General features: G+C 53.0%; 11 protein-coding genes across 11 annotated transcripts; 7 read left to right on the top strand and 4 right to left on the bottom strand.

The window, feature by feature from the left end:
* Positions 1-617: 617 nt before the first annotated feature.
* On the top strand, positions 618-2,103 carry EI97DRAFT_439187 (uncharacterized protein; the record flags this gene model as incomplete). The annotated part of the gene is made up of 5 exons (XM_033799544.1): positions 618-767; positions 828-1,105; positions 1,164-1,444; positions 1,502-1,719; positions 1,909-2,103. 5 exons carry the CDS (start codon positions 618-620, stop codon positions 2,101-2,103), a joined length of 1,122 nt encoding a protein of 373 aa, XP_033657660.1.
* Positions 2,104-3,880: 1,777 nt separating this feature from the next.
* On the top strand, positions 3,881-5,653 carry EI97DRAFT_111520 (uncharacterized protein). The gene has a single exon (XM_033792977.1). The coding sequence runs from the start codon at positions 4,189-4,191 to the stop codon at positions 5,350-5,352; it is 1,164 nt and encodes a 387-aa protein (XP_033657659.1). The 5' UTR covers positions 3,881-4,188; the 3' UTR covers positions 5,353-5,653.
* Positions 5,654-5,969: 316 nt separating this feature from the next.
* Positions 5,970-7,599, top strand: EI97DRAFT_368835 (uncharacterized protein; the record flags this gene model as incomplete). Its single annotated transcript, XM_033795154.1, has 3 exons — positions 5,970-6,742; positions 6,793-7,228; positions 7,276-7,599. 3 exons carry the CDS (start codon positions 5,970-5,972, stop codon positions 7,597-7,599), a joined length of 1,533 nt encoding a protein of 510 aa, XP_033657658.1.
* Positions 7,600-8,202: 603 nt separating this feature from the next.
* EI97DRAFT_498381 (MFS maltose permease-like protein) lies at positions 8,203-10,299 on the bottom strand. The gene is made up of 4 exons (XM_033802551.1): positions 10,160-10,299; positions 9,678-10,091; positions 9,353-9,625; positions 8,203-9,303 (listed from the first exon to the last, which is right to left on the bottom strand). The coding sequence occupies exons 2-4, from the start codon at positions 10,001-10,003 to the stop codon at positions 8,253-8,255; spliced, it is 1,650 nt and encodes a 549-aa protein (XP_033657657.1). The 5' UTR covers positions 10,004-10,091; positions 10,160-10,299; the 3' UTR covers positions 8,203-8,252.
* Positions 10,300-10,779: 480 nt separating this feature from the next.
* On the top strand, positions 10,780-12,590 carry EI97DRAFT_447710 (glycoside hydrolase; the record flags this gene model as incomplete). The annotated part of the gene is made up of 2 exons (XM_033800113.1): positions 10,780-11,257; positions 11,320-12,590. 2 exons carry the CDS (start codon positions 10,780-10,782, stop codon positions 12,588-12,590), a joined length of 1,749 nt encoding a protein of 582 aa, XP_033657656.1.
* A 31-nt stretch (positions 12,591-12,621) lies between these two features.
* Positions 12,622-13,581, bottom strand: EI97DRAFT_464142 (uncharacterized protein; the record flags this gene model as incomplete). The annotated part of the gene is made up of 3 exons (XM_033801402.1): positions 12,622-12,635; positions 12,709-13,341; positions 13,392-13,581. 3 exons carry the CDS (start codon positions 13,579-13,581, stop codon positions 12,622-12,624), a joined length of 837 nt encoding a protein of 278 aa, XP_033657655.1.
* Positions 13,582-13,802: 221 nt separating this feature from the next.
* Positions 13,803-14,690, top strand: EI97DRAFT_455041 (uncharacterized protein; the record flags this gene model as incomplete). Its single annotated transcript, XM_033800606.1, has 2 exons — positions 13,803-13,811; positions 13,872-14,690. 2 exons carry the CDS (start codon positions 13,803-13,805, stop codon positions 14,688-14,690), a joined length of 828 nt encoding a protein of 275 aa, XP_033657654.1.
* A 169-nt stretch (positions 14,691-14,859) lies between these two features.
* EI97DRAFT_111446 (uncharacterized protein) lies at positions 14,860-16,215 on the top strand. The gene is made up of 2 exons (XM_033792975.1): positions 14,860-15,685; positions 15,734-16,215. The coding sequence occupies exons 1-2, from the start codon at positions 15,028-15,030 to the stop codon at positions 16,141-16,143; spliced, it is 1,068 nt and encodes a 355-aa protein (XP_033657653.1). The 5' UTR covers positions 14,860-15,027; the 3' UTR covers positions 16,144-16,215.
* Positions 16,001-17,837, bottom strand: EI97DRAFT_111458 (tubulin-tyrosine ligase). The gene has a single exon (XM_033792976.1). It carries the CDS (start codon positions 17,646-17,648, stop codon positions 16,287-16,289), a length of 1,362 nt encoding a protein of 453 aa, XP_033657652.1. The 5' UTR covers positions 17,649-17,837; the 3' UTR covers positions 16,001-16,286.
* Positions 17,838-18,097: 260 nt separating this feature from the next.
* Positions 18,098-20,572, bottom strand: EI97DRAFT_491621 (uncharacterized protein; the record flags this gene model as incomplete). Its single annotated transcript, XM_033802279.1, has 2 exons — positions 20,387-20,572; positions 18,098-20,323 (listed from the first exon to the last, which is right to left on the bottom strand). Coding segments are annotated over exons 1-2 (2,256 nt in total), but the record flags the coding sequence as incomplete, so codon positions are not given.
* Positions 20,573-20,685: 113 nt separating this feature from the next.
* EI97DRAFT_429876 (uncharacterized protein) lies at positions 20,686-22,365 on the top strand. Its single transcript, XM_033797543.1, has one exon. The coding sequence runs from the start codon at positions 20,783-20,785 to the stop codon at positions 22,196-22,198; it is 1,416 nt and encodes a 471-aa protein (XP_033657650.1). The 5' UTR covers positions 20,686-20,782; the 3' UTR covers positions 22,199-22,365.
* Positions 22,366-22,454: the final 89 nt, after the last annotated feature.

Genomic DNA, 22,454 nt, shown 5'->3' with positions numbered 1-22,454 from the left:
ATTCCTATAGTCAATCGCCTACGCCAAGGTAAGCCCAACTTGGATCAACATGTCACTTAAGACGAAGCGAAACTTGGTCGAAGGAAGACCGCTACGGGGAACGAATTCGTGAGGGTGTAGATCCTAGCATTATTGAGCAACCTAGCGAGAAGGACCAAACAGATGTGTCCGTTTCACGAGACCGATTTGTTAGGTTTTACGCGTATACCATCTTTATTACGTAGATTCTAACATCGTCCTAGCTATACAGCTCACGGTATTCTTCGTTATTGAGACTTGTGGGTGTAAGCCCTTGAGATCTTCTAACCCCCACGTTACATTTGTATCAGAGTGACCGCTGATCGGGAATACTCAAGAGCTGAGATCGAGATTTCCATAGCAGATCATCGAGTAGGCAGCCAGAATGGGCGACAATGGCAGTCAGAGAGGATTCCGGAGACTCGTGGACATGAGCCGCAAGCTTGAATGGACAGTGGTTGGACCCCAATTCTAAACTCTAGAAGTATTCTTCAGGATATAAAAGCCTCTACGACGAGCCCGACAACAAGTCCATTTCAAAGCACTCCATCGTTTGAACATACATCGTTTGAAACTATTCTTCCATCTTATTTGAAGTCATGAAGACCACTCTTATCCTCCTCAACGCCCTCGTGGCAGTTACCGGTGTATCTGCTCAAGACGTTCTCGCAGATGTGATGGTTTATAACTCTGAATCATGTGGAAAGGATGCCAACGACCCTAACCTAGTTTCTTCTGGGATCACAGTTGTATGTTGTTGCGACTATTCTTCCTCTCAATTCTCCATTCGCTAACGACTACACAATTAGTTCAAAGATGTCAGCGAAATCAAAGTCGTAGATGGGAAGCCAAACGGTGCTTGCATGCGGCAACTCTGGTCAGTTCCAGGTTTCGAGGAAGAAAATGGCCAATACAACCTTCACATCGACGAAAACACGATCCCCGAAGACTGTGAGATGGTCTTCTACGTAGAACTCCCCGCCGGTAGTAGCAGCTCCGGGCCAGACAACTGCGCCACCTTCGTCCGCCGTGTGCCGTCAGCCGATGCATGCACTACAGTATCCCTTCGCAAGGAGTTTGGTTACGCGTAAGTATCACTCCTCTAAGTGTATATGAACCCTGAGAATGTAGCTCATTGCTTTTAGCATGTGTTGTGGGGACGAGAATTGTTCATTTGCTGCAAAGAACAATCCGTTCACTTCCTCCAGTCGTGCTAAACGAAATGTGGCTGCCGTCAAGAAATCGCCACTCCTTCGACGAGATGGCTGCACATTTACTCCTGACGATGCCAACGCAAAACCCACCACGGAGTATGGCCCACAAGTTATTATCTCGAACACCTATAACTGCCCTGGAACCAATGATTGCGAACAGGAGTTCCAGATCGGGTACTCCGTTGAAGTGACGAATAGCTGGGGGGCTGAAGGTACTGTGAAATCTACCAAAAAGATTATGAACTCCAAATAGCTGACCGATTATACAGCTTCACTTGGCGGCGAACTTTGGGGTGCAATCACTGCTAGTGTCTCCATGAGCCATCAATGGTCGGAGTCCAAACAGACATCGTGGAACGGGAACTACAAATACGTCATCCCTGCCGGAGGGAGCGGCTATATGACCTTTCAGCCTGAATTAGAGTGCAGCCCCGCTGGAAAGTTTGGAGATAGCTGCAGCGATGGCGTCAAGGGACAGCATGGCAAGGTCTGCTTCCCAGTCTATAACGGAGAGCAACCCTTCGGGATCTTCACTTTTGTCCAGACCAACTACGTTTCAGCTTCGTATTGCAATTATACTGTCACACCTAGTTTGGAACTGGAGCTTTTTGGATGGAAGGCGAATTATATCACTTGGAGTCAAAGGGTCCATTTGGCACGGCTGTGCTTTTGGTAGTCCCCCAATATACCTTTTGAATATCCAATGCATCCATGTGTCCCGCACAGAGTGGACCCCTTTGCAGTACGGCTTTTACCCCTTAAGCAGATCCTTCTCTTCATGGCGACCGGTAGTCTTGGCAGGTTGATAGTCTTCATGCGATCAGGAGCTGCGGACTGGAGAGGAGTACCGCCTCCTCCCACGTCCGACTAAACAACCCCCAGTTCTTCTAATCCAAGTTAGAATACGTGTTTTAAGAAATCTAATTGGCTATATTCTAGTTATGCTACGAGGGCACGGAGTTTAAGGCTAGTTATATCTAGAGGGAGGCCCAGAAAGGGCCAATCAGAAGATTAATAACCCCTACGCGCACGGCCGTGTTCAGTCGGACGTGAAAAGAGGCAGTAATAAGAGAATATGAGTGCAGTGAGCTATGTTATCACAGATAAGAAAGGTACTGTGAATTCGGTTGTACAAGGCGCGGCGCCGGAGCTGGTGCTTCTTTGGGGCCAGATAACACTGCACCACCAGCATACTACCAAGCCTAACTGCGGCACGAAATGATCTCCATGCTCTTTATATTTGGTTAGGGTTAATTAAGACGCATAAGTTGTTTTGCTTCAAGATGTATAAGTGCACAGTGCTTGCTAAAATTCGTCTTCTGCACTGCAAGTTTCATGGGCTCAGTTGCGGTTCGAACAGTCAGGTCTTTCACCGCAGCAGGCTGTCTTCAATGAGTGTGTCATTGCCCATAACCTCAAAACACAAGATCGGAGCCATCTCGTCTGCGACAGGCAATAATATCGAAGCTACCCTCCGCACCGACGAAGAAACCATGGGAGCTCTCCAGGCTAATCGCCCCATGCATTCTGCCATGATTTTCGAACAACCCATATCGCTGGATAGGGTAGGCTGGATTGAAAAGGATGAGGTTACAGCATAAGCCATGTCACGGACTAGTTTTGGAGTCTTTTTGCAAGTGAAATAGGAGTCACTAGCTCGATGAAGGTCAGTTGCGATATGCGTTCTATTGGTACTGGCCAATTCTCCGGATTCTTAAGTATCGTTTGAATGATGCTGAAGGCGGCCTCTGCTAAAGGGTGCCGTTTTCCCTGAGCCGTTAGCTGGACGGGATATTAAGGCGTTCGCAGGGTTAGAGAAGGTCGCTGATTGTTACGCTCCTCTGCTAAGGGATTGCACCTACTGCCTCTGTTCACATCCGACTAAACACCCCCCTGCATTTCCTCTGTACTGCTGTTTTCCACATCTAATTTAAACAGCTAGCAGGCGCAGCAATATGGGAGGTCCTGCAATCAGCTATGTAGGGCGCCACTACATACATAGGTATAGTAGTATGTTTAAAACGATAATTCTTCCTGTCGCATTATTAAGTCGTAGCTAGTTAGCTTGTGCTAGGTAGGTATTCCAGCTACAGAGGAATTGCAGCCAGATGTTCAGTCAGACGTGGGAAGCCGCAGTGAAGTGGCAGCGCAAAAAAGGCGCAGCCTATTGCCTGGAACTGGCCGCCTTACTCAAAGACGAATCATTCACCTAGGGTAAACAAGTCCTGCGGGCGGCACAGTGATTGTCAAACAAGGACTGCCCCGCAGGCGTTCCAACGCAGGCCCCCGACACAGATACATATGTATACAGTACACATTAGGTGTGAAAAGCTCATATTAATAGAGTGTTTCAAGGCATTTCGATTGGGAGTGAGATATTCGCCTTGGAACGGAGTCCTGTCGTGCAACTTCAAATCTGTCTTCAATTTCAGGGTGTCGCGTCCTAAGAATAGATTGATGTCAACTTGGGCCTATTGTGTAGAGATTGAGTAGATGGATGACAGTATCAGCTACCTTAGGGTAGGGTAGCTTGAACGCCTGCGAACAGAGCGGAACAGGAAAAAAAAAGGTCGAATAATAGCTCGGCGGCATCCGAAGCTAATCGCGTGTTTGGACTGCTCTGGACCGAGATACTGTGTCGAGAAAGAGGATTGCAGCCCAGCCAGCACAGCCATTCGATCTGACATCATTTCCAAGGTTCTCAGCTCTCACCACGTGCTCTGACGCTTCGTAGCTGGGCACTTTTCGGCTCGGGAGTTTCCATGTATCGCCCAACCGTTGCAACCAACCAGCCACCCTCCCTCAGCCAAGCTGACGGATCTCGCTGTTACCCTCCTCAGCTCTCCAACATGCGTGGCGTAAGCACAAGTTTATCACGCCTCCTCAAACCCTCCAACCTCTCCGTCTGGACCGCCAGACCATCTAAACCATCAATATCGCTTCCTCAACCGCCAGGATGATGCGCAAGAAGATCAACTACACCAACGTCACGCCCATCCCATCCTTCATACCCCGCCAACTCGCTATCGACATCCTTCACAGCCATGGCGAGATCATCGAGCTGAACCCGCTGGTCATTGGCTTCGAGCCCATCAAAGCCCCGCGCGATGCGCCCGCCGACGAATTCTACTCGACGTGGTACGAGATATCGGAGCGCATACAGTATATCCCAGGTGTGGGCAAGCTTGGATCAGGAAAGATCAAGTTCAAGGGTTGTTTTCACGACATGCCATGGGGACTGCAGACACACATATACGCGCCTGCGGGTGTGGACTTGAGGAACAAGTGGCAGATCTGTGGAAACCAGCCTGGCGAGCCGCCGGAGGCCCGTGAATTGGGGATAGATGCTCCTGCGGAAGGACTCTATCTGCGTGAGGACATTCAGATCACCTGCAATGTGACCATGGTCGGATTTGTGAAGAAGGAGACAAAGGCCGCTTCAAAAGTCCTCGTGGAGAGGCTGATCAAGAAGGCCGAGCTGCTGGATGCGGGCGTGCTGCATGCGATGATGGAGGACGGGAAGCTGAAAACGATCAATCCGGCTGATCGTAGAGAATCCCATGGCCGACCTCAGTCTGCGAGTAGTCAAGCACGCTTTCCAACGGCTTCGCCCAGCTTGCCATATAAGATTCCCACGTCTCCCCGGCAGGGAACGTTTTCCCAAACACAGCCGGCGGAGCCTGCTCACAACGAAATCGTCATGGAGCTACCGGGTGACTTCTATTACCCACAATCCTCTCCTACCCACTTGATCCCCGACAACCGATACGGAGCACATTCAGACACTGGCAAGCCCTCGCCGGACCCATCCAATGGCAGGTGGTCACACGCTTCGAACCAGAGTTCGATTAGCTCGCGTCCCAGCTCTTACGCATCTGATGGCTTCCGGTCCCCAGGCCCAGATCAGAAAGGCTTCGCGAGCGAGCTTCCAACGATGCAGGAGACTCGGGAAGAGCATGAAGATGCCCGCAAGAGACTCAAAGGCGAGCCCTATCCGGAAGATCGAAAGTACAGATATAATCCTCAAGATTTCGTGAACCTAAATCCCCAGCCCTATGCACAGGCCCCGCTTTACGGACAGACCGGGTCGTATTCGCACTACGCTCAACATGAAAGATGATTTTCCAACCCTGGTTTCGGTCTCTTCATTCCCAGCAGCGCGGCGTTGTTTGGCGACTTGTTCTACTTTCACGACTGATGATCCTAGTCTTGATTTAATTGCTTTCATCCAGGGTGGTTGTTATGGCACTGGCAAGCGATGTTTTCGAAATACCTTTATGACTCGTTTACTTGTACGACCGTAGACTGTAGCAGCGAAGTGTCGCTTCCCGGAGTTCTGTCTCAATCGGAATGCTTCATTTAATAGCGCTCAACACTTTTGCTGGACCTCGATTACCTTCCAATATGGGACTGCATTGGACAAAGTCAGCCATGCAGAACCGTTCCCCTTCCAACCTGACCCAGACCTGGGGAGAATATCGGACTGTGAGCTCAAATCAGCTAAGTCTCCGCTCTCCCCGCATTATTGGCAACGCACAGCTGCCTGACAGCCGCATACTTGCATTTCTACCCATAAACATTTCCTGCACCTGGGTGTGTAATAAAGACGCATCACGTGTCCGGTGAAATGTTTTTCCAGAGTGACCTCTCTTCAAACATACCTATCCCCTCAATCCATCCTTTCCAGCATCATGGAGGGAGAAGCGATATCTTGTTGGCGGAATGAATCCAGTATATATGCCTTTCCCGGCGAGAAAGTCTGTGTCACAGGCGTGTGACGCTTGCCGTCGACGGAAAATAAGATGCAACGCGCAGCAACCGTGTGCTGGATGTCAATCCTCGGGACTGGCTTGCACATTCATTATTCCACATGGAAGAGGTGGTAAAAAGGGTGCAAAAGCCACCGTTTTACATGAGCTACGCACACAACAGAGTGACGGCCGGATTGAACAACAGACCAGTCCGGAGATCACCTCACCTTCGGCTTCCCCTCACCGACTTACATGCCCAAGCAACGGATCCCCCAGCTGCGGCACCTTGGACCCTGCCATCGTTGATGCGTGTATCGAGGCTTATCTACAGCGTGTGTACCCGGTGATTCCATTCCTGACCCGCGAGATCCTTCAGAGGGAAGCTAGACAAGCTTCCGAATCTCCGCTCAGCCGCCAATTCCTGGCGGCCTTCTGTGCCTACGTCGTCGGCTTTGGGGGCGTCTTGAATAACACCGTTCTACCTCCATATATGCCCGATTCGGATTTGGGCAGGCAACTCCTTGATGTAGCTCTCCGATTTCAAACCGCTGATCGAGTAACGACGCAGTCACCACAAGCAATATTCATATCATTTTTCCTCTACGGCGCCTATGCGGGACTGGGAGAGTACAGAAACGGCTGGTTCTACCTCAGAGAAGCCACCACACTTTTCATGTTACAAATGGGGGACTCCGAAGCGGACTGGTTCTCACCAGCTGTTTTCAGACGGTTGTACTGGATTCTTGTGGTCTCGGAGCGGTGCGTCTGTGCCACCTTTGCTCCATTTTGTCTCCTCTAACACGCATTAGTTCTCACGGTATTCGCAAAAACCGTCCGATAACTCTGCAACTCACCGCTGAAGCCCCTCGTCTTGATGACCCAGAAGAGCTGGGGCTGCGCTATCTCGCAGATATCTTCCGACCTTTTGATGAGATTTTCTTCGCCGTCTGGAACGGCAGTCGCCGGGACTGCAGCAAGCAATGGCTTCTAGGTGTCGAAAACGACGTACGAACCGCTTTGCCAGAGACGCTCGACTTATCCAAGGAACAGGTAGCGAACCTACGTGTAACACAGTTGTGGCTTCAGGTCAAGCTGTGGGAGCTCTTTCCCCGCTTCGGGTTTCTCTCCAGCGAGTCCGTTAATGAGTGTTTGACGTTTCGATACCCTATAACTCTGGCACGGGATTTGACAATCCTGGCAATGAAGCTTCCGATTGGAGGCCTCCAAATCCATGGTGTTGGCATGGTGAGACCTGCTCATATTTTTAACGAGGCGTCAACTAACCTTGGCAGACGGAAAAGATCTTTGACCTAGCGTGCGCGCTCGCAGACGTACTTCCTTTCGTATCCTTCGCCGCATCCCAGCTGGAGCTTGGTCCCGTCGACTACCTGGTTCAGACTACCTCTCTGCTGACGAAGTTGCCGGGCGGGTCTTCAAAGTTTGTTCCCTTGCTGCTGGCAAAGGTGAATGACTTGTTGCCTGAGCTGGTAAAACCGGTCTGCGAAGCCATCCAGCTACCTGTTGTCCAGATGCATCCTTTGAGCCCCGACTCCCAGTTTTTGTATGAGCAGGAGGTCCCGATGAACTTGTATACCGACTTGAGGAGGGGTAAGTGATGAACACACCGGACGCTGGTTACTTCAATTCGGGACAACGCAAAAGGAGAGTCGGTGAAAGATATCCACGCCCTTCCACAGTGCTCAAGGGAGGAGAGGGACAGGGCCCTTCTTGCGGATTTACGTCACGCGGTGGGAGGCCCAACGCTTGACTCAATTATTCAATAGCATGTCATCAATTCCAGCCATGAAGACGATGGAGTCTCCACACTGGGTTATCGACCTGCATCCACGATTTTCCATGTTTTGACGGCTCGGGACGCATGGATTGCTCCAGGGCTCGTAAATATGGTACCGTACTTCCACACAATGCTCAGGCGGATTAGCTGAACCGGATGACGGAAGGGGACTGACTATCGATATTCAAGATAGCATGAAACAGGGTATGGATGATTCTCGATGAACAAGGATATGAGGGCGGTGTAGACGTGAACAGCACTCGCTCCCATAGGATGATTTGTATCCGCAAATAGGAACTGCAACGGGTTGGGCCGCCCATCCACAGGAGGAGTCCCTCCTATGAATTTAATGCATTGCTGTTACACTTCATTGCTGCTCTAATCTGTGCACCAAATGCGGGATAAGAACAGAGTTCAATCACTTCAAAGCAAACAAATACATTGGGATATCGTAAAACAGGAGGCTAATTTCGTTTACTTTTCATACTCCTTCTCATTCACCACCTCTTTATTCTCAAGCCCATTCCCATGTCCAAAAGGATCCACCTTCGTGCTCGCAAACTTCCTCGCTGAAACGCGCTGCTCGAAAAGCAAATCGAGCTCGCCGTAGGTTCTTCCCTTCGGCTCCGGTAACCGAAAGAACGCCCAAATGCATACACACCCACAGGTCCCCGCCCAGAAGTAAGCCGTTTTCGCACCCCAGTTCCAATCCGCCTCGCCGAGCTGGTAATTCGTCAGGACGTTGACGACGATGTTGCTGAGGTTGTACAAGGCTCTGGCCAGGACGATGGTCTTGGCCTTGAGGCGGGTGCTGCTCATTTCGCTGACGATGCTGTAGGTAATGGGGCCGATGGTGAAGTCGTAGATGAAGACGAAGCAGATGAGGACGGCGCCGATGCCCCAGAGCGAAGCTTGGGTCCCGGCGAAAGACATTGAGCCCACAGTAATAAGGAGGAGGAAGAGGGCGCAGGCGCCGGACAGATGGATGGTGCGGCGACCGAACTTGGACATGAGGAACCAGGAGCCCATGGTACCCACCATGCCGAGCGCGAGAGATACCATGGACAAGTTGAAAGATTGAACGGATGGGAGGCCGGCCTGTTTCATGAAGTAGGGAAAGTATCCCATGATGTTCTGACCGCAAATCGTTTGTGCAAGCCAGATACCGCACACGATTTCGGTTCGTCTGAGATCAACGCCCTTGAAACAGTCGCGCCACCGTGTTCCCTCAGCCATACGTTTCTCCATCTCATTGGTGTGCTCAATCATGGCAATGGTCTCGTCGGGGTTGAAATCAGGGTTCTTCTCGGGCGACGTAAGACGCAGAAGAGCTGCACGCGCACCCTCTCGGTCGCCTCTACGGATATGCCACCAAGGACTCTCCGGGGCGAGCAGACAACCGATGATGATGGGCACTGGCCAAATCCACTGAATTGCGAAAGGGATGCGGTAAGCCCATTGGTCGTCACGGGTGATGGAGCCACGGTTTACGCCAGCGGCGATGAACTGTCCCATGACCCAGCACCTAAACTCCTCTCAGCGCTAAGATTGTCAACGCGAAACACGAAACCCACATATTCACATAGGTAGTCAAATAAGGCCTCAGCGTTACCGGCGCAACTTCCGAAGCATATTGCGGCGCGAGAGTTTGGAACATGCCCCAGGGAATGCCGCAAAACACTTCGCCAATAACGAGGGTCTGCACATTCGGTGCGAAGAATAGGATGAAGATGAACGCCGTCATGGCGACGAGAGCTCCAATCATGGTCTTCCTGAAACCCAAACGCTCGCTGATAAACCCATTGAGAATGAGGCCAATGACTTCGCCAGCGCGTGCGCCGTTGGACCTGCATCGATCAATCAGAACTGCAATCAATCTCTGGATCTGGTACAGCTCACAAAGCCGACTGCCAACTAGCAGGAACGCTCCACTTGCCCGTCGCAGGGTTCAGAACACCATACTTCTTTTTGAACATATTGTTCGCGTACAAGCTGCCCAAAAGTGCAAGATCGTAGCCTTCCATGATCAAAGCACTGGAGAAAACGACGGACCAACCCACGGCCTTCGGGTAGAGCTTGATGCTCTTCAAGACGGGCATGTTTTTCTCGTCGACAGCGGCATGGTGAGCGTCTTCGTCAGATCCAACGACGGGTTGGTGTTTGAGGTCGACATTCTTTTCGTTGGCAGTAGCACCACTGGTTCGTCGTTCCGCAGTGGTCGTCATTTTATGTTGAGTTGTCAGGAATGTTGAGATGGTAGATCAAGTCCGAAGTCCTGCAGACTTTATATACATATTCGTCCTTGGGCAAGGACTGGAGAAGTCATTCGAGAAAATTAGGTTCAGGTATGCAATCGAGAGGCGACTCCATGTCTCACTGACCTGCGGGCTAGCGACCCTCTCCACGCTTGACCCTTTTCCAAACGTTCCCCGCTGTACGCCATGAGCTACAAAGCCATAGGCCAGGTTGCACCCGGACTGCCGAGCACGTCGCTAGCACGGGAGTGCGAATTTTTATGAACCAGGGTTCGGATACGAGATCTGGGGGATTTGCTGCGGGGAGAGTGTTGAGAGTGTGGAGACAAGACTGGAAGAGGCAATCGGAGGGATCGCGGAGGGAACGCGGAGGGAACGCGGAGGGAACGCGGAGCCAAGACCCCGGCGATGAATGAGTGGGGGGCATTGCATGTGGAGAAACGTTCCCCCGTACAAACCCCCTCGTCCTTTCCCCCAAAGACGTATGGTTTCCAGCGCAGATCCCAAAACGATGGCAGGTGAACAGAACCACGGCGATGCTCACGGTAGATTGGTCGGGAGTCGGGTGAACGGGCGGCGAAGTGGATCTTCACTGATAGGGTAGATGAAGGGGAACTAGAATACCAGTGTTTTCGCATTGTCTCCTGGTACCCTTCTTGCTTCATACATTCGTTTCTGTTCCTGAAGGCATTTGCAAGGAGAGAATCACGTTTCCGTTACCATTTGCAAACGGACGGTCTTGAAGTATGTCTCCTCACGCAGATCCTCTCCTCCACACACGAGTATGGTGGAAAGAAGCCGTCTTCTATCAGGTATACCCCGCGAGCTTCAAGGACAGCAATGGCGACGGCTGGGGCGACATTCCGGGCCTTCTTTCGAAGATTCCTTATATTGCCTCCCTGGGAGTGGACTGCGTATGGTTATCCCCTATGTTCGAATCCCCTCAAGTCGATATGGGGTACGACATTTCGAACTACGAAGCGGTCGACCCCTCCTACGGCACGGTGGAAGATGTAGAGCGACTGATCAAGGTATGCCACGACAATGGCATGAAGTTGATTCTGGACTTGGTTGTGAACCACACATCAGATCAACACGCATGGTTCAAGGAAAGCAGGAGTTCGAAAGATAACCCCAAGAGGGATTGGTACTTCTGGAGACCAGCACGGTATGATGAGCAGGGTAATCGGAGGCCTCCGACCAACTACCGGAGCTACTTTGCTGGTGGAACTTGCAAGTTGCCCGCCTTGATACACACGTGCGACAAGGAAGCTAACTGGTGAAAGGGACTTGGGACGAGCACACACAAGAATACTATCTCCACTTGTACGACAAGTCGCAACCCGATCTGAACTGGGAAAACGAAGAATGCCGCAAAGCAATCTACGACTCTGCCATGCGCTTTTGGCTCGACAAGGGGATTGATGGTTTTCGCGTTGACACTGTCAATAAATATTCGAAGCATATCGATTTTCCCGATGCCCCGATAACAGACCCTAATACTTTTGTCCAACCTGCCGCACAGTTTTGGTGCAACGGACCGAGGATTCATGAATTCATCAAGGAGATGAATAGCAAAGTGCTTTCACATTACAAGACGTTTGATGGCCAGCCTGTAGTCACTGTTGGTGAGCTATCATTGACTCCGGACCCGGAGGGCGTGCTTTCGTATGTCAGTGCGAGGGCAAAAGAGCTGGACATGGTGTTCCAGTTCGATCTAACTCATTTGGGTCAATCAAATGGTTTCTCGGACAAGTACGACTTCACGGAGTGGACATTACCCGAAATGAAGCAGATTGTGAATAAGTGGCAGACTTTCATCGAAGGCACCGACGGATGGACGACGGTATTCAATGAGAACCACGATAATGGCCGAAGTGTATCAAGATTCGCAGACGACTCCCCTCAATGGAGAGAAAAGAGCGCAAAGATGCTCGCCATGTGGCTAGTCACGCAAACTGGGACGCTCTTCTTGTACCAGGGGCAAGAGATCGGGATGATCAACGCACCCAAGGAATGGCCTATTGAGGAATACAAAGACGTCGAGTCGCTGAACTTCTGGAGCGAAGCAGTGCGGCTAGAGGAAAATGGTAGTGATCCGACTCGCAAATCTCGCATTATGAATGGTTTGCGGCTCATGGCGCGGGATCATGCAAGACTCCCCTTCCAGTGGGACTCCAGCCCCAATGCCGGTTTCAGTTCAGGGACGCCTTGGATGCGGACCCACGATCTGTACAAGGAGATCAATGCGGCGTCTCAAGAGAAGGACTTTAATAGTGTGTTGTCGTTCTACAAGCGCATGCTACGGATGCGCAAAGAACATAACGATGTCTTCGTATACGGTGCCTTCGAGTTGCTCAAACCCGAGGACCTCAACACCTTCATGTTCAAGAAGCATCACCAGGAGAAGACTGCGCTCGTCGCACTCAACTTCACTGCCTCTCCACAGCCTGTTCCTTCACCCAGTGAAGATATGACGATGCTGGTAAGTTCGTATTCGAAGACATCAGGGGACGTGCTTCAGCCATATGAAGGAAGAGTGTATATCAACTATTAGGGTATAGTCGCTATCAGCGCCCATCTGCCAATCACTGGCAGACTTCTATACAAATCATCAAATTCTCTTCCAACCCACCCGCTTGTCCGGCCGCCGCGGCCCACTACCCCTAATCCACCAGCCATCCAGAGACCCGCCACAAGCGCAGAAGCTGCATTGATCATGTACCACCGCCTCTTCTTGATCAAGTGTCTCCTCGAGTCAGTCACAGTGACCTGGGAAGGCAGGAAACCTAGCCACTTTGCCCATCCCCATACAGTATGCCATGTTGCTATCCCAACCAGTGCTGTCATCCCGCCAAATGCGAGATAGGGAAACAGCTCAAACGAATGGCTGACGTAGGAGAGGTTTATGAGCGAACTATCCCCATGCATGTACAGCGGTAGTATTCGCGTCGTCCACATGTGAGAGCCCACGGCCACAACGCTCAGATACCCCAGCGCACTCGTCCCACTTAGTGGCGGCCACGGTATCGTCTTCTTATCTCGTCTCGTCTCCGCTCCATATCTGCGCAGTGACTGGCTTCGTCGGTAGAACCGCAATGCTAGGCCGGAAGTGATGTGAGCAACGAGGGGTATAGCGACTAGTAACGGCTCAGTAAGCGCGGATTGATAGTACGGTCGCGTGAGAAGGAGGTAGCGGTTGCTTTCAGTGACAGACTTGGTGAGGAGCGGGATGATGGAAGTGTTCGTGATGTGGAATGCTGTGAAGACGGTGAAGGCGTACGAGGAGTATTTCTGGACGCGTGTGACTGATGAAAAGTTAGTCTGGAACAGATCATATCCGTACACGGCTCCCTACGGTAATATGCCGGGCCATGACTTCCCAGCCCTAACACTGACGTTGTGGGAGAGGCGGACCGCACGGTGGAGAAGGGAAAATATTCCTCCTTGAACTCTATAGGAGTCTCCTCCACCGGCGAGGGTTCCACTTCCGTGAGCCCCGTTACCTCCATGCCCGCGTCTGGTGTCTCCGGCAGCCCGTCGCCCATGGTGTTGTGTTATGCGTGTTGCAGAGCGTGGTGCGTCCAAGTCGTGTGGGTGAATGGCGGTGACGTTGTTTCGCTTGAGCGATTGGACGCCACACACGTGCCCCTGCGTCGTTAGGCGCGCGTCTAATCTCGGGCTTGGCCCTCCCTCGACTTTCGAACTACGACAGCAACAGCCTGGCGGAGCACAGAGTTTCCCTTGCACACCGCCTACACCGACCATCATGCCTCCTGTAAGTTTGACTCCATACTGGCTGGCTTAGCGCGCCATACTGACAGCACCACCTTCCCAGCGCAGGAATGTCGCCCCGCCCAATGCCGTCAGGCAGTTCGTCTGCGACATATGTGACAAAGGGTATCCACGGCAACCCGATTTCGAGAACCACCTCCGTTCATACGATCACAACCATCGGCAGCGTCTGCTCGACATGAAGAAGATTACAGCGCGCAGCGAGCAAGAGCGAGGAGAGCGCAAGCGCGGACCCGATCACTCGAAGGCAATTGATGGACCTAGCAAGAGGGTCGCCGGGGCTCCCCGATTTACGAGAGTAGGAGATACGGCGCTTACCGGTGCTACATCAGCACGCTTCACCAAGGTCGGGCCCCCTCCGTCGACGACGAAGATTGAGCCAGAGCGCACCCCAGCGGAAGGCGCGAGCCAGCAAGCGGACGCCACTGCACACAACTCAAAGGAAGGAGATGGCGATCGCATAGCGATGCTGCTGGAAAAGCAAGACCGCGTTCAGAAGGGGCCTCAGGGCCTCAAGGAACTCAATGCGAACAAGGAGAAGCAGTCTGCTGACGAACCCTTCCCTCCCAGGGGTCTAATCCAGGATCAACAAGAACACGAAACTGACGACAGGTTCGAAGAGACAGAAAATGCTGTAGAGGAGCGAGATGACAAGGCGAAATCTACCGATATGATTGAGGAAGTGATCACCTGGGAACAGTACGACTTCACCAAGCCCACCGGCTGCGACCACGCCACTTGCCCGGGCTGCAGGATCGATGGTATAGGGGATGGCGGCGATGTCTTCCCGACCGGAATGGGAGATGATACCGGTGCCCCGCCATTCGGCATGCAAGCATTGAAGTCAGTGGAAACGGCATGAGTCTCCTCCAGGCATGGATATGCGTTGTTATGATGCTATGTTGTATACGATTGGGATACCCAAGGCTAATTCGATGCTTCCAACGTCGGCGTTCTAGAATTGAAATGTCTGTCCTGTATGGGTCACTCTTTCTGTTCCGGGGTTGCTGCTGCTATCAACACGGATGCGTGGTTGTTTCTACCGTGGCATGCAGAGTCGTACCTGCTGAAGCACAGCTGTGTTAGTGTCACTTGTCTGGTTTGCAGAAGCTGTTCCTTCGCAGCCATTTCACCAGACAGACAGCTACACAGACACACGCATTCTTCCATTCATTCATACATCCATTTCTATCGTAAACATGGGTCTGAGAACCCAGTTCCGTGGTTTCCGAGCGAAGAGAAAGGCAAAAAAGGCAAAAAATGCTCCTCAAGGCCATGACGTCGTCCCATTGATCCCTCACGCCGAGTCATCCAATGCTGAACTCTCCTCATCAAACGCTCAAGCCTCGTCCTCTGGCCCTCAAGTCTCACTTTCGAAGCCTCAAGTCTTGATTTCGGAGCCTCAAGTCTCATCTTCGAAGCCTCAAGTCTCAATTTCGAAGCCGCAAGACTCGACGTCGAACCCTCAAGCATCGTCGTCGCACCCTCCAGCCTTGTCGTCGCACCCTCCAGCCTTGTCCTCGCACCCTCCAGCCTTGTCGTCGCATCCTCAAGCCTTGTCATCGCACCCTCAAGCCTCGCCGGTGGACCCTCAAGCTCCAGGTCAAGCCCCAGATAGTGGCCTCGACACATGGAGCCGCGATATAGATATTCTCCTCAGGCTCTCGGAGGTGGCCGAACCTCGATATCAAGAGGCACGCAAGGCCTTTCTCGACACAACAGACCCAAAAGACTTGGAAAATATAGTAGAAACCCTATGGCGGCGCTCTCTCAGTCCTGAGTGCAGACAGGACGCATTGCGCAGGCTCCTGGGGCGTGATTATGAGAAAGTTATGGGACATAAGCCGGATGACACTTGTGCGTATATCCTGCAAAGCGCTGTGTAGTCGCTGACCTGAGTGCTAGCGTCTCCGGCACGCAGGGATGGGAGAGACCTGGATAAAGCGTATTTAGATTCTCTGATGAATAAGGCCGATAACCAGCTCAAATTGATCGTTATGACGAGTATTCTGGATGATGTAATCCAAATGAGGCGAAGCGATCTAAGCAGAGGTAAGTGGTCTGGCCTCTTCATTCATTCATTATTGATCTCTGTCGCAGGGAGGGCGGCAACGCCGAGTGGCTCACAAGTCCATGGCCGCGACAGACGCGTGGGCAGGAGTTCGATGGAGATTACGCCCATTCCGAGCGATGCCCCACCAGAGACTCGAGTAAACAATGGAGCGTCCGAAACCTCAGCATCGCAATCAGCGAGACAGACGCAGCTTGAAATGAGGACCGCAATGGCCGAGGCAAGATTTACATCACGTGTTTGATGTAGGCGGTTAACCGAACATTACGGACCACGGATGAAGGTTTCATTGTCGATTTCTAGAGAATCAGTTCAGGCTCACTTCCTTTGAGCCATACTCTCTCTAATCTCCTGATGGCCATATCCTGCTGTGAATCGTCTTCGCTCTCATCTCCGTCCAAGGTCGATATCCAACACCTTGATCAGCTTCCTCGCACCTTCGCTGGCCTCCTCGTTTCCCTCGATTCCAAAGAACGGCCTAACGGCTACATCCACAACCCCTTCCATCAGCCCTTCTACCACCCTTTTACACTCGCTTCCCGTCTGCCTAAAGTCCGGAAAAGCATTCACCTCGAGCAAATACGTCCTGAGTTCTCCATCTCCCTCCACACCCACCATGAAGTCTAGCCCAAACAGCTCGAAGCTGTTCGGTAGTGTTTGGAAGTGAATCGACATGGACGTGGCGGCTGCTCTGAACGTCTCGGACGTGATATCAAGAATCTGCTGGAAGACTTGCTCTGTCCAAGGCGATTTCTGGGGAGCGCATCCCGAGGGGAGGTCGTCGGGTAGATCCCAGAACAGACCCACGGAGCCTTCACGCTCGCTGGTGTCTTGTAGACAGGTATTCGTTAGATGGGCTCTCAGTGCTTCTTCGTCATTTGATGATTCCCACGGTGGGATGTAAGGGCGCGCCGCAAAGAGGGCGAGCATTTCTTTGTAGACGTAGACTTTGAGCGCGCCGAAGGCGAGGACGTAGGTCCTGATGTGGAATTTTCTGGGCGGGAAATTGGGCGCGGAACCAGGGGGTGTGAGTAGCAAAGGCGGGTGGATGTAGGGTTGGGCGACGAAGTGCCGGAGTTGGGATGTGATGATGCCGTTTCCTTCATTCTCCTCTTTGTCTGCATCACCGTAGTCGCTTCTCGCCGTTGCATCTTCCTGCTCTTCTTCGTCCTCCTCTTCTTCATCGTCTTCCGGATCCCACGCCTCGAAGATCTCAGTCAGGTCCTCCTCGGAAGAAAACAATCGAATCCCCTGGCCCCGCTCGCTCATCCCCGGCTTCAAGATCCACCACTCGCGATCCTTCCCTTCCTTCCCTTCGCCTCTCTGCCAACTCTCCCGCAGCTCGTAGGCCTCGACGAGGGCATCGTCGAGGAACTCTGCATAGTCGACTTCGAATTCCACGCTGGGTTTCACGTGCTTGCGGAGGAGCGAATCGGGGTGTTTTGTAATCCAGTTGGACACTGTAGTGGAGAGGTAATGTTTCCGGATCAGGGCTTTGCGGATGATGTAAGCGTTGCAGAGAGCGGTTTCGGGGTGGGACAGGTGGTGCTGGAAATCGATTTCTTCGTATTGCAGCCATTGCAGGAGGTTGGAGGTGGGTGAGGGGAGTTGGTCCAGGCTGGTGATGAGCTCGTAGGAGGAGGGTGGGAGGCGCTTTCTCAGAGCCGCGAGGAGGATGGGGTGGACGTAGGCGTCGTCGTAGATAATGAGAGCGTAGACCTTGGAGTCTGGAGCTGATATGGATCCCATATTGGTTGACTGTTGACCTGAAATATCTCTTCCTGAGTTTCTTTGTGAACTCTGAATGAAGGGATCCTCAACGTTTCAATGAAGGAAAACGAATGTAGAAGTACGCAAAAGCACAAGCGAGTGATGAAGTGAATGTAAAAAGGATCAAGTAGCAACTCTCTATGGACTCGTTACCGACAGTCCGCAGTTAAAGGGTATTTGTACAACGCCACGCCATAAAACCTTCACTCGCTTAAACACCCAAGGCTATGTGGGCCAATCAGAGAGCCGTTCAGGGTAGCCAACCAATCAAAGCGCCTGAACCATCCGCCTAGTTCAACCGACCCTGTGAAACGCCTGAAGCTTTTGAATAACCCCATCTACCCAATGTTGGATGCCTCAAATGATTTCCAAGTCATCATCGTCGTCGTCGTCCATTGCAGCCAGAAGTCCAACATCCAGCGTCAAACTATCCCTTCCTGGCTCTCGGATCCCCTTCTCAGGGAGTAACAATCGGGCCCTCTTTTTCACTGGACTGGCTTCACGACCGTTTCTTGTCGAGGCCTCTCCCTTGGTAGGAGAGAGGAGCAAACCTCTCTTGAAGGCCCCACTCCAACCGACTGGCTCGTTCGAGGTGATGGATTTGCTCGATGTCGGCCGTTTGCGCTTAACAGGCGCCAGAGATACATCCTCTGCTTTTCGACCAAGCAGGCCCAGAGCATCAATCGCCAAGTTCGAATTACCCTTCGTGCCCTGCTCTGACTGCGATGAGCCATCAGGTCGTGCAGGAAGAGGTTGATCGCCGGCCCCCTTCGCCCTCAGATACTCAGCTCCCGCTCCTTTTCCAGTCTCACCCAGCTTCTTCGCCAGCTCCCGTTCCTTCTCTCTCTCAGCAAGTTGTTTCCGATGGCGCTCCGCGCGGCTGGCCCCTCTTTCGAAGCCCTGCTCATCGCTGTCAAGGAGCCTAGCAGCGGTCCCGACGCCCGGAGTGATGTACATTGTGTCGTGTAAGAATGCATCATGGAACCTGCCCTCCCTCTTCAGCTGGTCGCCCTTGAACGCCCCTCCTCTTCCCGCCCCACCAAACATGCCAGATCTCCCGCCGCCCGGTTTCCCAAAACCCGTCCCGCTCATCGTATTGACCTCCATGCGACCCCTCTTACTCTTCTCCAACTGCAGCTCGATGTGGAAGTCGCAATACTCCGTTTTCCGACCATCGATCCACTGACCGCAATCCTTGCCATCTTTCCGCCTTGCATGGCAAAAGTCCAGATCGCGTGCGGTACCGACCTCCAGAACCGTATCGTCCGAGCTTGTCAGTTTCAGCGAAAACTTGCCCGTGTCGCGATTGCGAGGGGGCATGATATCTGGATTCAGAATCGCCACGACGGTACCGAGGGGTAGCTTCCAGAACTGCGAGAAACCGGTGTCGAAGAGGAACACATCCAGCTCCCACTTCAGGTCCGTGAGTCTGATGACCATGAACTTGCCGCTCTGATTCGCGTCGACGTCCTGGTTACCGACGGATTGGTTCGAGCGCGCATTCTTTGGCGTCAGAGGCGAGGATTTGGAGGATATGACGCCGAAGACCACATAGTCGTTTTCCATGTCTGGTGGATCGTACTCGGGGGCTCTGACGGTTTTGAGGAGTTGCGGAATGGTAAAGACGGTCTTGCCATCAAGTACACGAGTGAGCTTGCTGTGTTCCATGTTGCGCGTCTTTAAATGGAGGCGGGAGAACGAGTCGAAGCTGGGGGCTTCGGTGCTGTTATCTCGCTGTGCCATTTCTGCGTATTTTGATGCGGTGGCAGACCGCGATTCCGGGCGCGATGGGGTAGTCGAGGCTGCAGAAGTTTCGCGGGATAACTCAGGTCGTAAGGAGTGGCTGGAAAGGGGCCGTGGAACTTGACCATCCTGTTGTTGGGGTCCTTTTGCGGTTGTTCCTGACAACTCTCTCTTGAAAGGCGAAGCCTCCCTGGCAGACAGTGACGACGCCGCCCTTGAAGGCGTGCGTTCACTCTCCAGATCCTTCAGCCCAAAGCCCCGACTCCGACTCTTTTCGATCTTGGCTCGCTTCTCCTCTCGTGCTCTGTCCTGATTCCTACTTTCAGCTAGTCTTTGGCTGAACGATTTGATCTTGGGAATCTCTCGCTCTCCTCGAACGCCCGTAGAGGCAACCTTGGAACTAGACGCTCGTTTGAGACTAACATCCTGCGCCCGTAGTCCCTTATCGATTCCCAGCAGCACTCTCCTAGGGCTTGTGTGCTCCTCCGGCTCTCGTCGGTTCCTCACGGGGGACATGGGAACCTCGACTGCTGACGGGGGTCTGGAGGCCTCCGGCCGCCGCGAACCCAGTGCATTGCTTGCCCTTGAAGCCGTCCTAGCCCCATCTCCATCCCCATCTCCACCTTGCGCCGCCTGCTCCTTCGCTTCCCTTGCTTTTTGTAATTTCTTCAGCTTCAAGCGTGCCTCAATTTGCGCCAACTTCAACTGAAGCGTCTCCTCGTCCTCCTCCTCCTCCTCTTCTTCCCCCATATGCGCATCCAACAACGCCCTCGATTGCGGTCGGCGCTTCACAGGCGACGGCGAAACCGAGTTGCGCTCGCGCCGCTGCTCATACTTGCGGCGGCCGGACGGTGAGCTGAGCAGCGCTTCGTGCGGGTTCTTTGGAGGCCAATTCGCGGGCGGATTCTTGCCTAGTAGTGAAGTGAGTCAGTTTCACCTGTGCAGTGCCATTTTGGGGTGGCTAAGGAACGGACCTCCGCTCTTGGGGCTCTCCCGCACAATCATGGTTGCAGAGGTGGGGGGAGGTTTAGGGCTCGAGATCCGCGCATATCCGCGCCAAGAGCGCTGGTAGACGGTCGCGGTTGGGATGGCTCCAGGGCGATGTATTTGTCGCGGAGGAGAATTCACTTGGGGACTTGTTGTGCTTGTCGTAAGGATAAGGTTGGCCGGCGGTCCGCAATCTGAAACGAAACGTCGCACAAGTGGTGGACAGGGATGACGCGCGGGGAAGCGAGAGACGCGTCTGAAGAAGCAGCGCTACGCGACGTCTCCTCATAACTCCACCCAGCCCTCAAGGCATAAAAAAAGAAAGCCTCCAATTGTTCTCAAGGATATATCCTACAACTATAGACCTACGCAGAATATCCAATATGCCACGCACACGCTCCTCCAAGTCCACAAAACCACCGTCCAACGAAGCCAACACCACCTCTGACACCACACCCTCACAAAGCACCAGCACCAGCAGCGCACTTCCACCCAGCGTCGCCAACCCCCCGAAACTCTTCGTCCTGCCCAAATCCGCATCCCACCACCGCTCCAGAATCGTCACGCTGGAGAATCCCGCAAACGGCACACCTTCGCGGTACTTATTCTGCCCGGACTCGGGCTTCTACGAGTTCACGCGGTTGGCGGCGCCGAAGAGGCAGCCTAGGAGTTGGCTTCTCACGACCGAGAACGAACATAATGTGCAGAAGAATATGAAGGAGGAGGAGGAGACAGGGGAGGACGAAGGAAGAGGAGAACGAGGAGACGGAGGATTGGGATCAGCCTACATAACGCGATCACCAGACCTCTTCGTCGCGACCCCCATCGACACGCTATTCCTGCTTCTCCCCGCGCTGGCGCCCAAATCCCCCAAACAGGCGAAACAGCATTTCCTCAGTTTCGACGACCACATGGACGCATTGACGTCCTCGAATCGGCATCTGCGAGCGCTGTTGGCGCAACATCCGTTCCTACGGGCGAAAATGGAGAAGCGCATGGCCGCGTGCTGCGACACGGTGGACGCAGGCGAGGAACCCATGTACCGGCTATCGACGGAGAAGCTGCTCGTCATATTAGTGAAAAAGGCAGAGAGGATATGCAAGGCTGGATTCCCAAAAAGCATGGAGGACCAGTTCGTCAAGCCCGCGCTCGAGATGCCCGTCATGAGTGTCCGGCGCGAGGAGACCAGCATCAGCATTGTATCCACGACGACGACTTCCGCTGCAGACGAACAAGACACAATTGCGCCCATCGTTGTAGCAGAAGCAGCGGAATCGCAATCCTCGACCACCACCACAACAACAACAACAACAACAACCCCCACAGCAACACCATCCTCAGACTCGCAAACCACGGCCCTCACAACTCCCGAAGACGATCCCCCGCCCCTAACCACACCCCCCTCCATCCCTCCCCTCCTCCGCCTCCGCACAGCAATCACTTACCTCCTAAACGCCTACATCCCCCTTACCCTCCACACCCCCCTCCTCGCCCTGCTCTCCTCTTCCCCCAACCTCCCCTCCTTCACCCCCCTAGACACACACCTCGCGACCCTCTCCAAACTCAAAGCCCAAGCCGCCGCCCTGCGCAGCATAAGCGACAACATGAGCCGCAAGCGCGGGTATGACGACGATGACGAAGAAAAGATGGCGGAGCGGGAAGAGAAGAAGCGCAAGAGGGAGGAGGAGGAGAGGAGGAGGAAGAGCGAGAGTCGAGGCGTCAGGCAGTTGAAGAAGGTGGATACGAGCGGGATGAAGAAGTTGAGTGCGTTTTTTACCAAGGTGCCGGCGAAGAAGTAGGATGAGAGGGAGGAGGAGGAGTGTGCAGGATCCTAAGGATTGGTCAATGGGTGCGGTTTTTGGATATCATAGCAAGCGGTGATGCATTCGCAAGGGCTATGGCGATTGGAATTAGATGGTGGAGCTCGTAGCACTTTTACTTGGTACATATGGAAATACATGATGAACCCCACTTACAGTACCGTAGAGTCTACATACAAGGAGGCATGCTCTGGTTCCTCCAGCCTGACGCGTGAAAAAGTAAAGCACTAGCGCT

Source organism: Westerdykella ornata (assembly GCF_010094085.1).
Source record: "Westerdykella ornata strain CBS 379.55 unplaced genomic scaffold EI97scaffold_2, whole genome shotgun sequence".
Taxonomy (NCBI): domain Eukaryota; kingdom Fungi; phylum Ascomycota; class Dothideomycetes; order Pleosporales; family Sporormiaceae; genus Westerdykella; species Westerdykella ornata.
The sequence above is the reverse complement of the archived record's forward strand: the minus strand, read 5'-3'. Positions and strand labels throughout refer to the sequence as shown.

What these genes read in the sequence shown, in the direction of transcription:
- EI97DRAFT_111520 (XM_033792977.1), top strand. Translation starts at nt 4,189, where the DNA reads ATGATGCGCAAGAAGATCAACTACACCAACGTCACGCCCATCCCATCC.
- EI97DRAFT_498381 (XM_033802551.1), bottom strand. Translation starts at nt 10,003, where the DNA reads ATGACGACCACTGCGGAACGACGAACCAGTGGTGCTACTGCCAACGAA. An exon ending in GCTAGTTGGCAGTCGGCTTT is followed by an intron (nt 9,626 to 9,677) that starts GTGAGCTGTACC and finishes TGATCGATGCAG; the next exon opens with GTCCAACGGCGCACGCGCTG. An exon ending in TTGACTACCTATGTGAATAT is followed by an intron (nt 9,304 to 9,352) that starts GTGGGTTTCGTG and finishes AGAGGAGTTTAG; the next exon opens with GTGCTGGGTCATGGGACAGT.
- EI97DRAFT_111446 (XM_033792975.1), top strand. Translation starts at nt 15,028, where the DNA reads ATGGGTCTGAGAACCCAGTTCCGTGGTTTCCGAGCGAAGAGAAAGGCA. An exon ending in ACATAAGCCGGATGACACTT is followed by an intron (nt 15,686 to 15,733) that starts GTGCGTATATCC and finishes CCTGAGTGCTAG; the next exon opens with CGTCTCCGGCACGCAGGGAT.
- EI97DRAFT_111458 (XM_033792976.1), bottom strand. Translation starts at nt 17,648, where the DNA reads ATGGGATCCATATCAGCTCCAGACTCCAAGGTCTACGCTCTCATTATC.
- EI97DRAFT_429876 (XM_033797543.1), top strand. Translation starts at nt 20,783, where the DNA reads ATGCCACGCACACGCTCCTCCAAGTCCACAAAACCACCGTCCAACGAA.